The following is a 12,736-nucleotide window of genomic DNA, read 5'->3' as shown; positions in this document are numbered from 1 at the left end:
ACTAACAGAATAGAAACTGTAGAGCAAAGAGTTTTAAAGTGCTAAGCTTGGAGCAATATTCATGGTGAGTTTTCAGTCCAGTTCTCCTCAGCCCCTGTGTAATCTGGTCTCCTCCTGCCTGCTGAAGGTCACACACAGCTAACAGAATAGAAACTGGAGAGAAAAAAAGTGCTAAGCTTGGAGAAACATTCATGATGAGTTTTCAGTCCAGTTCTCCTCAGCCCCAGTGTAATCTGTGATCTCCTCCTGCCTGCTGAAGGTCACACACAGCTAACAGAATAGAAACTGTAGAGCAATGGGTTAGAGTGCTAAGCTTGGAGAAACATTCATGGTGAGTTTTCAGTCCAGTTCTCCTCAGCCCCTGTGTAATCTGTGGTCTCCTCCCTGCTGAAGGTGACCCGGGCCCTCCTGTCACCTACAGCTCTGCAGTGGTGCCTGCCATCTCCCCCCAAGTGCCAGCCAGTGCTGGCCAGGCCTGTGCTTAGCTGCCTTCTGGAGTGCACAGCTCTTCTCTCCTCACAGCTTCCAGAAGAACTTCATCTGGGATTTCCTCCATGGCACAGTTCAGACTCTCATCGGCAGCCGCAGCCAGTTCCACATCTTCAGCAGCCTGCAGGAGCCAGGAGTCCTCCCTGGTGTTTTCCCACTCGCTGTGTGAGCACAGGAGGCCTCGAGAGCAGCTGTTCCCTGGAGGCACGGGGCTGTTTGAGGAGTCTGCCACGTCTGACTGTGGGTTCACTCCTTCTGTGTGCCCCCTGTCCTCCCCCAGCGTGGGCTCTTCTTCCTTTGGGACACAAGGACACTGCTTACCCCTGCACTCCGCACACCTTAACCTGCTCTGCAAGCTGGAGACTGTGCTCTCACACAGAACAGACACAGCTGCCCAACACAAGGTTTTCCAGCCTGTTCACATACAGCCACGTTAACCTGTGGAAGCCTGTTTTAATAGCATAGAAATTGGCTGTTCTTCTGGCACCCTACAAGTCGCCTGTTGAATACAGCTTTGTAAAATAATACAAGGTTAGGACTAAAGTGTCTGTTCAAAGATGCTGTCAGCACCTGAAAACACAGTTAAATGACTGTGAAATAACACTAATAGCTACTGATGAGCTGCTTGAGCAGAGCTTAATGTGCCATTCTGCTCTGACATTTAGAGCTGTACAGTTAAATTTAAAAGTTGAAAAAATGCCCATTCTTACTGCCTAAGCAGTGGAAAATCTTGTATGTTCAGGGTGTGGAATCAGGTCCCTCCTCGGGGACTGTGCTGCTTTAATCACTAAAAGGAGATAAATTAATTTCAGAAATGAGGGTCGCTGACTTACATTTGACTGACTCAACTGCTCCAGAACCAGTGCTGCTGTACCCTGCATGGAGTCAGGCACAGCAGAGCAGCAGAGCTAAACCTGGGCAGTTTTCTGCTCTGCCCCTGGAGTGGCCTCGTGGCTCAGGCACTGGGAGCTGCTGCTCCCATCAGGAGAAGTCCTCAGGCCCAGGGGAAGTCAATCCCAGTAACGGCACTGCTGGAGAACTGGAATTCATGGAGCCACCAGCCCAGCCCTGCTGCCCTGGGGCCCTCTCCCACAGCACTGCACTGGTGTGTGCAGCTCTCCCAGCAGCCTGGGCTCTTGTGGGAACAGCCAAGGACTTCCACAAGAACTTCAGCATCCCAACAGCACCAAACGTACCTCTTTGAAAAGGGATGGGAGGCATATCCCAGCTGGTAATGGAAAACCTAAATCAAATACGAGACATTAATTAAAGTCTACATTCCAAGAAGTATTAAGTATCATTAAAAGCACAGGCTACATACTTTGTGATTTGAAGTTTTGTTCTCTGCAGACAGGATCATGACACTTTTGATACCAGACTTCATTCTTTAGATCTACCAGGATCCTAAGAATGAAATGATTTAGTTTTTAGTAAAAGTACATTAATGAAGTGAATTCATAGAGTAGGAAATTCTAACACTAAATGAACGGGTTTTGTTTGTCCTCAGCTATGGCCATTGCTTTCCCACTCTTGGCATACTTCCTACATACTGGTTTTGTGCAATTTTTAGTAAACTTCATGTTTCTTAAGTTTAAATAAATGAATTTTAAGATTAACATCTGAAAGTGAGGATTAGCCTATGGTGCTGCTGTCACAGATAATTTCATTATAAAAGCCACATAAAATCAGTGTTTTCTGTTAACTGATCAGGCCACTCAGCTTTTTCAACTGTGCTTCAGAAACACCAAACCTCAAGCCACTCACTGGAGAAAGAGCAAGTTCATCCAGCTGTGGGGCTTTTGGAACATCCTTGTTTCTCAGAAACACATTCCTTAGGTTTCAGTGATTTTAAATGCCACATAAAATTATATTTAAGTTAGAATATTTATACTAATTATATACTGTAAGTCTATTATCTAAAAAACTGATTTTCCATCATTTATTTTGCTAAAACTTACAGGAAGTCTGAGTCCTTGAAGAGTCCCTAGCAAAACTCTTGATTCATGTGGCAGGAATTACCATTCTAAAATGGCAGCTCTCAATTATTAAAATGACAGAGTCACCTTAGTAACATAAGAATGCAATTTAAGATGCACTGTAAATTAATTCTAAAGCAGTCTGCTTGCTTTCTTATTTTTCAGCTTCTAGCTGGGAACTATCAAAACATGGTACTGTTTAATAGCTTAACATCCTCTGACTTTTATGTTAGCATCTTTGGGCCCTTATTTTAAATACCATGATGATTACTTCATAGAATTATCAGAAATAAAAGTCCAGTTATCACAAACTTGGGGGGGATAAATAGTTCCTTTGGTTTTGTGGGGGTTTTTTTTGTAATTAAAACGTTCTATCTGCACAGAGCAAGACAGCAGAAATTGGAACAGTTGCTGATTCTGTCCCTAAGAGTTTTTCAGCATTTCTAGAGAACAACAGCTGAACAGGAAAATCAATAAAGCTGTTTCAAAATGAATAGTTAAAGGACATACATTATATTGTTACTTTTGTGAGCTCTGCCGATATTTTCACACCAGCGGTAACCACAAATATCATAAATAAGCAGTTCTTTGGGAGGGAAGTAACTCCATTGCCGTATTCCTGAGGGGAAAAAAAACACTTTAAATTCTTTAGAAACAGTGCTGCAGAAGACTGTAAATAGGAAGGTGGTGTCTTTACCTCCTTGTATCCCGTGTTTGTTAACCAGGGAACGAACGAAATGATCAATCTCTGGGTAGGGTGAGCCCTGGGAACCCTCCAGGGGATCTGTGGAGCCACAAACACAGTTACTGTGAGTGCCACTGCAGCACTTACACTGCACACAGACCGCGGGCAGAAAGTGTAATCAACCACGTCACACCCTTAAATCAAACACACCCTAAATAAAATAAATGAGAGAGCCACTGTTCTTTACAGGGCCACCCCAAAGTGCAGAGGGAGCTGGGCAAAGCAAGACTCTGTGGGTACAGTCAGTGGCACTCAGGTGCTGCAGACATCCCTCAGTGCAGCTGTGCTCTGCCTCCTGCACAAAACCAGCTGAAGGAGGCCCTCCTGGGAGTCTCCAGGTCTACAAGTCACACAACGTCCCAGTTAAGGGTTTGGGGTGGTTTTTATGCAGTAGAGAAGGCTCGAGGTACCTCTGCTGCTTCTGGTAGTTTTACTGTTTAAGAAAGCAGACATTTTTCTCTCCTCCTCTGAAAAGCCAGACGACAGAACCTTGATGTCATCACTCACTCTGAACAAAGGAGAGGAAAAAGAAAGAAGAGAGTAGGATTTTTGCAGCATAACACAGTACAATGTAACTCACTGCAATCCCTCAGGGTGGTACAACACCCCACAGCCCTGGGCTGGGCCAGGAGAGCTCCAGAGGCCAGCCTTGGCCAGCCTTGGCTCACTGTGCACCTCTGTGTCCCTGGAGCACCTTCCCTCCCGGCCCTGGCACTCCCCGGACTCCCACCACAGCACGGGGCTCCTCCTCTCCAGCACCTACAGTTAGTTCCTGCCCAAAGGCCCAAAGGCTCACCCATTTTAATTTTAATTTTTACACTCCTGCAGCAGGACGTGCTCTAGATAGAATTGCAACCTTTCAAAGGGTACACTTGTATAAATGCTCTTTTTCCCTCTACACTGAACTGCTTTTCCTTGGCATACAGCTAACTGGGAGGCAGATGATCACAGAAGTCTAAATTCCACACAGCAGAGTTTCTCATCCATATTTATGGTGGATTCAGCTGATGCCTATGATCTGAATACACTGTGTAGTTTATCTGCATCAGCTCAGGGTAATGAACACTTCAGGATATAAAACCTGATGTCAGAACAAATGTATGGTTTCAATAACAACATTAATACTATTTTAACCTTTCTGCCACAGCAATGGTTAGGATCTTCTCTAAGGTGAGGTAAGACACATCAGAGGTTTAGATTAGATACGGAAAATGTGATTATTGTCCATGTGAGTACCAGGGGTACCCATACAATGTAATTATGGAGGCACAGGGTACACAGGGGCCTGTGGCAAATCTGGTATCCAAAAACACAGACACAAACCCTTTGTATCTCTCATCCCACTCTGAAAAATGTTCAGACTTCTCATATTTAACTGATAAAAACCTGCAAGTTTTGCTTCCACAACTACACAGAATCTGACCAAACTTAATAAAGGTTATGTTTTGGCATTTTGAGTGTGTACAGAGAAATGAGGCACAATTCAGAGGCTGTGCCACCTTTGAAGGCAGGTTTAACAAAAGAACAAGACTCCCAAGAAAATTTTTCTTCAAACTCAAGAAATTCTACTAGGAACTCCTAAATTACACTGTAACAATGTTAATTGAATAATTGCTTATTTATAATAGTTATTTGTAACTGCTACAGGAGAATGATCATTAAAATACATATTCAAAAATACTGTATATTTGGCTGGAATTAAGTACTTACTGAACGTTGCAGATTAAAGAGGAAAGAAAATATGCTTCTTCCAAGGAAACATCCTTTTCACAGTTGGGGATAAACTTATTATCCTCAGCTATCTTCAGAATCACATTTTTTCCTGCTTTTGATGACTTATACATCCGGAAATTTCTGTTCTTTGTATAAACACCTACAGGAAAACAGATATTTTTTAATACAGCAGTGCTGGCTAGGACTTAACTGAGCACTTGTAAATTAAAGAATTTTCCTTAGGCCCAGCCAGAGTCTGATGAATGGACAAAAACTGTGACTGACTGGCTCACATCCCACAGAAGAAATGCAGCACAGCAAGATCATGCACACATGTACACTTCTATGTCTCAGAATAATTAACACAAATCCTCAGCACCTCTACGTAGGCATTTCATCATTCTGACATTATAATTGTTAAAAACTTCCCTTCAGTACAAGGAATTGGTTCTTTCACAATAACTTGGTGAAATACAAAGCTGCACAATTATTTTAACCAGAAAGAACTTAATCAAACTTTTTGTTTTCTGTGGGCTGCTTCACAACTTTTCTGAAGGCTTAATTCCAACCTCAAACCCAACAAAATGATGATCAGGTATCTTAACACTGAATAATCTATCTAATAATTGATTGAGAATCTGAGTTTTATTTGCAGGTTACATTTGATTTTCATGAAGAGAAAAGCACTTACAGGCCTCACACAAGAAAGAACATCACAAAGCCTTCTGCCACTGCAGCCTCGTGATGTAATTCAGTATTTCAGCAATATTGACTTTAGTTTTCCAAATTTGAGGTAATGTGCATAACAAATATCGAGCATGGTTAATTTTGGGAAACTAACATCAAATTATTAAGAAGTGAGGCAGGAAACAAATTATTTAAATTCCATTCAGGAATATGAAAGAATTGAACAGTAGGTGGAATAACCCTTCTGACTCAAAAACAGAGAAGCCAACTTTGGGATCACATTCTGACTCAAAATCTGTAGCCAACTTTGGGATCACATTTCAATAAATCATACTGAAGAGGCCCACAATAAAAGTGATCCTGATTCCATGAGAAGGATTTGAAAGAATGGGGGTTCTCAGAAGGGTCTGAAGAAAAAACCCCAAGGCAAAGTCCTGAAATGTGTAACACACTCCTGTGCAAAAGCATGCAAAGTTATTTTCATTTCCCTGAGATAAGGCAAAAGTAAAAAAACCAGACATGGAGTTAAAGAAGGGTGGAACTTTCCAACTCCAGTCTGCCCGTGGTGTTGTGCTCCTGGAGATTTGTAACCCTTTAATACCATGAGCAGGCTGTGCCCAGCTGGGTCATGAAGTGTCCCACCAAACCTTTCCATTATTCCACCCCTGAAAGCCAACAGCTGCCATCCCAAAGAGGCAAAGAAGGCTCAATTTATACATCTAGAACAACACAGAAAGCCATGCCTGTAAGACTCCTTCCTTTATTCAGCAGCTTCTAATTCAACTGAAATAACAAATATGCAATACACACTATCCTCTTTTAATCCAAATGGGAGCACTAAACCCTTATGGGAAAAAACCCCAAACTGGTCCTGTATGGAAAGAATTACTGTAAACCTCAGAACATAGTAATTAAATGTGGTAATATAAGGAGTTCCACAGGCCATGAATCTAAGCTCCTCTAAACTGCAGCACTTATGGTCACAGTTTCAGCATGTATTTAAAGCCTGACCCCAGGGACAACAGTAAGAACCCCACTGTTCTTACTCCCTGTAATTGAACATTAAGGAACATTTCATTCTTAACCTTTGCTGCATCCCAAAGAGGTTTAAAAACACTTATACTTACCTAGATCCACAAAAAGCTGCTTGTTGCCTTCTTTATCATTTACTATGAGGAAGGAAAAATCAGCATTTTCCTCCTGGCGTGGCATTTGCACTTCCTCTGTTTTGTGAGGAAAGGCTGGCCAGTCCTCAGAATCACCTTCTGGGAGGTTTGTAAGAGAGCCATCTACTCCAGCTCCTGCAGAACACTGCAAACTGTGCCCTGCTTCTTCTGCTGGGATCACAGCAGCCCCACTCTCCATCAGTCTTATGGCAGGCTGCAAAATGGTTCTCACAAAGTTGCCTTAAAAACAACCAAAAAAGGCCAGAAGCAGGTAATTTATGAGTCAAGAAAGAACTTGGAGAGTTTGTAGAAAGAGCAAACGTTTTTCAAAACAGCCAAGGTGGAAGTGGTTGAAGTTTGGGGTCTTTTTAGCCCCTCTGAGTTTTTAAAAAGAAATCTTTTGACCAGCCCACTGTATGAAATGGTTCTGGCCAGTGACTGAGAAACAAAGGCCTCACAAGAATTTGTACTAAATGTCTTTAAAAAAACCCCTAAATATTAACAAACTCAAATTGAGGATTCTGGATAGGCTGTGATAGTCCCCCTCACTAATGCCTTCCCCAATTTCACTTTCAGAATGACTGAAATGTTTAACTGCAGCTTCACGGTGTATTTACTGATGTAAGAGCTTGACCAAAGCTTACCCAAACTACAAATCACTTTTACAAAGTATTTTGTAATGACTTTTCAAACTCCCAGCACTGAAATCCAACTCCCATTGCACCTCCAGGCTCTGCCAGAGGGTAACCAAAGACAGACAAATCAGAACTATGGCCAAATTAGTTCCAGGGAGAAAGCAAGAGAATAGAATAAATACAAATGCAGGAAAAAACCCTGTGAAGTGGAAGAAATACTGGCAAGGATGATTCTGTTGGCTGAAGCTTTCATAGGGAACATGAATGAATATGAAAAACTGTTCCTCCCCTGCTACATATCAGCAGAATGACTCAGAATATCAAGCATCAAAATCATCCTCATAATTCATTACAGGACAACTGGGGCACACAAATGAGTCCAGACAACCCTCAACTGGCAATTCTCTGTGGTGGAGTTGCCCTGTCTGAAAAATTCCAGCTTATATAAACAATTAACATTCCTTTCAGCTTTCTCTTAATCATGTTTATGCACAGGTGGCTTGAAGTCATCTCTGTCCTGCCTTTTTGACAATGTGCTGTGCAGAATTTGGAGCCAAACCCAGCAGCTTTAGTTGTTAAGACTGACATTAATCTGAAAATTAAGAGTCACATACTTGTCAGATTCACAGATCTGTATTTCTGTAAATAAAACATACAGGCACAAAAAGAAGTTACATTTTTTTCAGACACATGCTAATTATAGGAAAAGAAAGTGGAAGATGAGAAAAAACCGAGGCTTAATAAAACAGAGAGTAATTATGTGTATGCTGGGAATATGAATTTGTTTCCACACAGAATTCCAATAAAAGAAGTACTCCTAGGGGAGATGGCACTGTATAAAATCCTCACCTTTTATTTCCAGGTGTAAGAGGAAAGAACACACTTACCAATGTGAGTATTATCCTTAAATACAGTCTTCTGGGGTAGAAATATTAAGTGCCGACTAAATTTTTCATCAGTACTGGAATCCAAGTTCAAGACATCCTTTGCTGAACAATTTACATCATAAAGTTCTTTCAATTTTTGGCTGACAAGCTGAAATTATAAACATTAATTAAGTTGTTTTACTCTAGCAGTTGTATCTATAAAACCCAACACAAATTCAGATTCTGCATTTTTCCCAAGGTCTTTTTTTCCCCTCCTTTTGAGCATACAATTAATTTGATTCAAACTAACCCATAGCAAGTTTTAAGCAAGTCTGACAGAGAGTGTATTTCCTAACACATGCAAATCACTTTACACTTCTCAGTGATAAGCTGAGAAGCTATCCAGTTCCCCAGGTCCAAGTGTGGCTAGGATTCACTGCTCTGACACAGCTCTTTCATTTCATTTCATTTCATTTCATTTCATTTCATTTCATTTCATTTTTCTCAGCTCCAGATGGTCATTACTCATGTTTAGGATGGGGACTCAGAACCTAAAGATCTGAAAGCCCTGGGTTTTAGCAGCTCAGATCCCCCACCCAGGAAATCCAAACCCCTCTTCTTAACCTGCAGAATCTCTGCATTTCAGAGCTGATCCACAATGGATAAACCCCTCCAGATTCTGTATCCATGAAGGGGTCTTTACGAAGGAATTACCTCAATAATCCTTTACTTTTGGTCACTTCTGGCTAGAGACATGTAGGTGACAGAAGTGACACAAACAGACATCCACTCACCGTGAGATTCTATTCCAATAAAATGGAAAGTGCACTATTTAATAAAATTGATAATTAGCAAAGGTTTAATTTTAGGTACCAAATTGGTAAATGCAGTCACACTCTCTACATCATCATTCAACTCAATTATAGTGAACTGTCATCTGCAGGAAGTTTCAGGAGAGATTCACCTAAGCCTTGATATACAGCTGCACCATTAGGGAAAGGGAATGAACTGAGGAATATATGAATGGAACTTTTATTGATGCTGCTTTAGAGAGCACCTGAACACTCCTTCAGTTTTACAGCTTTGAAGTGGCAAAGCACATAAAACAATCTTCAAAAGTAAACTTACCATGTCAGTAATCCTACTGTGAATACAAACAGCCCAACACCCGTCATTCTTTATTTTTGTCTCTAAATTTTTTTGTCTCTCACTTTGATTAAACCTCTGCTTTAATTAAAACAGTATTTTTACTTAATTAAAAATAATCATTGGGTCTGTAATTCTTTTAATTTCACTTTAGCATAATCAAGATAAAGTGGTAAATACTTTGGTTTAATATTAAATTAACAATGAATTCATATTCATCCACAGCATGAGTTTGCCCCAGTTTACCTCGATTAACTTCATCACCATACTCCTGCCATCTGCACCAGGATTTGCTGGTTTGTAAAACTCCAAATCAAAATAAAGTTTGCAAGCATCTCTTTCAGGAATTACTTCATAGCAATGCATGAGGCTTGTTTTGTAACCTTTGCTATGGAAAACAAAAACAAATCACGACCTGTTTTGATAAACATTATGACCATGATAACCGTGCCTATCAGTGGCAAACAAGGATGTCACATATTTCATTCTGCAAGCACTCATATTAAAAAAAATATTTTAAAAATGTAGTAATAATGCTTTGAAAATTTTGTAACTAATACCAGCATTAAATATGAACCAAGATTATTTGTCTGGCCTAGAATTTAATTTTGTAAAGTATTCTCCTCTCCATGCCCCTCTCCCTCCCAGTCTTACAATACACACAGAAATGTTGAGAATTCAAGGAACTATGAAAACTACAGTAAAAAAACTTAAGTTATCACTCACATGTCTTTAGCACAAACAAAGAGATTATATAGAGCTTTTTCTAACTAAATTAAAAAATAGTATCATCGGTTTGAGAAAAAAAAAAATCAAGCTTTGTGTATAAAAATTGAGTCAGATTTCTCTCACTTCATCGCCAGACGTTTTATTGTAGAAACAAATGGAGGGAAAATGATCAAACTGTCAGTACTTGGAACTACATCATGCAAATGCAAACCCATAGATCAGTTTGCAGACACCTGCAGGAACACACAGGTGTGATCCCTGAGGAGAGCTGACAGCAAAAGCACATTTACTGTTAATAAATGTCAGTTCCACATACAGAGCACTTAATTCACAGGCAACAATGGCAACCTGCTCCTCCAAAGAAAGCTGAAACCTGTTACAGAACATACTGGTTTGTCCTCATGAAGGTTTTTTTTCTGATTGCCAAGATGAAAGGTAACCCATTGCAGCTCTGTGCTGCTCAGAGCAGCAGATGGCTCCTGGGAATCCCTCTCCTGGGAATCCCTCTCCTGGGAACACCTCTCACTAGGCAGGACATCCAGTGTACCCCTGACCCTTAGTAACACACAGGGCACCTTCCCAAATACTCACGTGTAATAAAACCACAGCTCTTTATACGTTGTCACAAGGTAAAACCTCTGGCCACTCTGGGCATTCTTTTCCAAGGCAAACACGTGAACAGCCTTTTTAATTCAAAACAGGGAAATTTTTTGTTAGTTTTATTCAAAAGACCAGTTTAAATCTTCCTAAGTTTCTACTTGGCATCAGCTAAAGGTTAGTAAATACCAGAGAAGTATAAACAGATCACTTATCCTTTTCCAATTCTAAATGTTCTAATTTAGAACATCATTCTGATTTTAGTGGGCAAAACTTTGAAGCTTTTCTCTGCTGTGCAGTAATGTCAACTGTTTTCTCTGAAAACTCTTGGTTTTTCCTCATCAGTAACAAATGCATCTAAAGGGAGGAGGAACAGTGTCCTGAAAGGAGCAGCCTCATGGATATGATGGCAGAATAAGCTTTATGGGCAAATATTCTTCAGACATGATGTTGTTTGGATCCAAAAATGGAAATCTGAGAAGAAAACAGAAAAAAAAATACTGCCAAGCCAATGAGAACCTGTTTTGGAAAACAGCTGTCAGGATTACTTAAATACCTGAAACAGTGTGGAGAAAAACACAATACTTTCTTTAAAAACAGCAATCAGTTAATACTTTGAATAGTATTAAACTGAAAACAGACGATACTTTTCACACAATATTTATTTGGCTAATCACTTCTAATCATCTGAACTTATTCAGATGCCACAGGAGAGTTGTATTGTTTTAATTTAGTCTCTACCTCTCCTTTATTTCTTTTTCTTTCTCATTTTTCCTCCTCTTTCTTCCTACTCAATCCTCCCCACCTTCCCATTCTCCTGTCCACCCTGACAGCTTCTTCATCATGAGAAGGAACAAATTTATCATTATAGTGCTCCCAAAAAGCACTTTTACTGTCTGAACTTAACACCACATATCAACTTGTATGTTAGAAAAGAACTTCTTAGAGATACCTCCAGTGCAACATGACCTACAAAGATTAAAAAAATATATTTGCTGTTTCAGGATTGGGAAGAAAAAGATCTTGCAAACTGATAAAGGCTTCATTGCTAACAGCAATTTTAAATGATGCTCAGTCTCAAAAGTCTATAAAGAGACATTTGCCTAACATATAAAATACCTCTTCACAGGTTTTTGCATAATTAAAAGCTTCAGCCTGCCGAGAAAATATTTTCCAAACAGAGGAAGGCATCGAGGGTTTGGACAGTCTTGGTCTATAAACTGCAGGAAGAGGATTTCTTTCATAGTGAGATGCTAGTTCTTCCACTTTCCTCATTCTTTCTTGCCATTTTCTCTTCATTTCTCCTAAAGCAATTACAAATAGTCAAATCAGTATCAATCCATTAGCAAGGCAATTTTAACTTGAATACATCTCATACTCCTCACTGCTTTTGATTTTGAGTTGAGTGCAATTTATTAACTAACTGGGAGTAGCCAGTATTCCAAATCAACACCAACCTTGCTATCATACTCATTTTAGTATTAAATGTCTCTACACTTTTTTGCAAGTACAAGAGACTCATATTAACACTACCAAAGATAAATACAACAGAATACAGACAGTGAAAGGAAGCCTAGGAATTTTCATTTTTGTCTACAGAATGGTATTACACACCTCAGAGAGTACACAAACTTTGGCTGGGCACATAACATCAGTAAGGAGTAAAAAAATACTAAAAGCAAAAAAGTACTATGAGTAAATAATATTTTTGCTTTATGCTTGGGGAGACAAATGAGATAATTAATTTGTATAATATTTTTGCTTTATGCTTGGGGAGACAAATGAGATAATTAATTTGTATGGGTAGTACAATACTTGAGTTCATAGGAGTCAAGACTTCAGTGACTTTAGCTCTGAGCTCTGTATCTCAAAGCAAAAACTGAAATCCAAAATGAGGGCTCCATTCTCCACTGCCAACCTCTGCCATGGATCACCAATATTGTCACCTGCTTTAAAAGCTCATGTATTTTTCACAACCTTGAAGTAG

The 12,736-nt window shown here is 39.9% G+C and overlaps 1 protein-coding gene across 1 annotated transcript; it reads right to left on the bottom strand.

Moving 5' to 3' along the window:
- Positions 1–171: 171 nt before the first annotated feature.
- On the bottom strand, positions 172–12,142 carry PRIMPOL (primase and DNA directed polymerase). The gene is made up of 12 exons (XM_066316875.1): positions 11,869–12,142; positions 10,744–10,835; positions 9,670–9,811; positions 8,299–8,446; positions 6,738–7,016; positions 4,921–5,083; positions 3,621–3,718; positions 3,163–3,249; positions 2,976–3,084; positions 1,811–1,893; positions 1,686–1,732; positions 172–784 (listed from the first exon to the last, which is right to left on the bottom strand). The coding sequence occupies exons 1-12, from the start codon at positions 12,046–12,048 to the stop codon at positions 482–484; spliced, it is 1,731 nt and encodes a 576-aa protein (XP_066172972.1). The 5' UTR covers positions 12,049–12,142; the 3' UTR covers positions 172–481.
- Between the last annotated feature and the right edge of the window lie 594 nt (positions 12,143–12,736).

This window comes from Sylvia atricapilla, chromosome 4 (genome assembly GCF_009819655.1).
Source record: "Sylvia atricapilla isolate bSylAtr1 chromosome 4, bSylAtr1.pri, whole genome shotgun sequence".
In the NCBI taxonomy this organism is placed as follows: domain Eukaryota; kingdom Metazoa; phylum Chordata; class Aves; order Passeriformes; family Sylviidae; genus Sylvia; species Sylvia atricapilla.
Note: the sequence above shows the minus strand (reverse complement) of the source record. Positions and strands in the feature narration are given on the sequence as shown.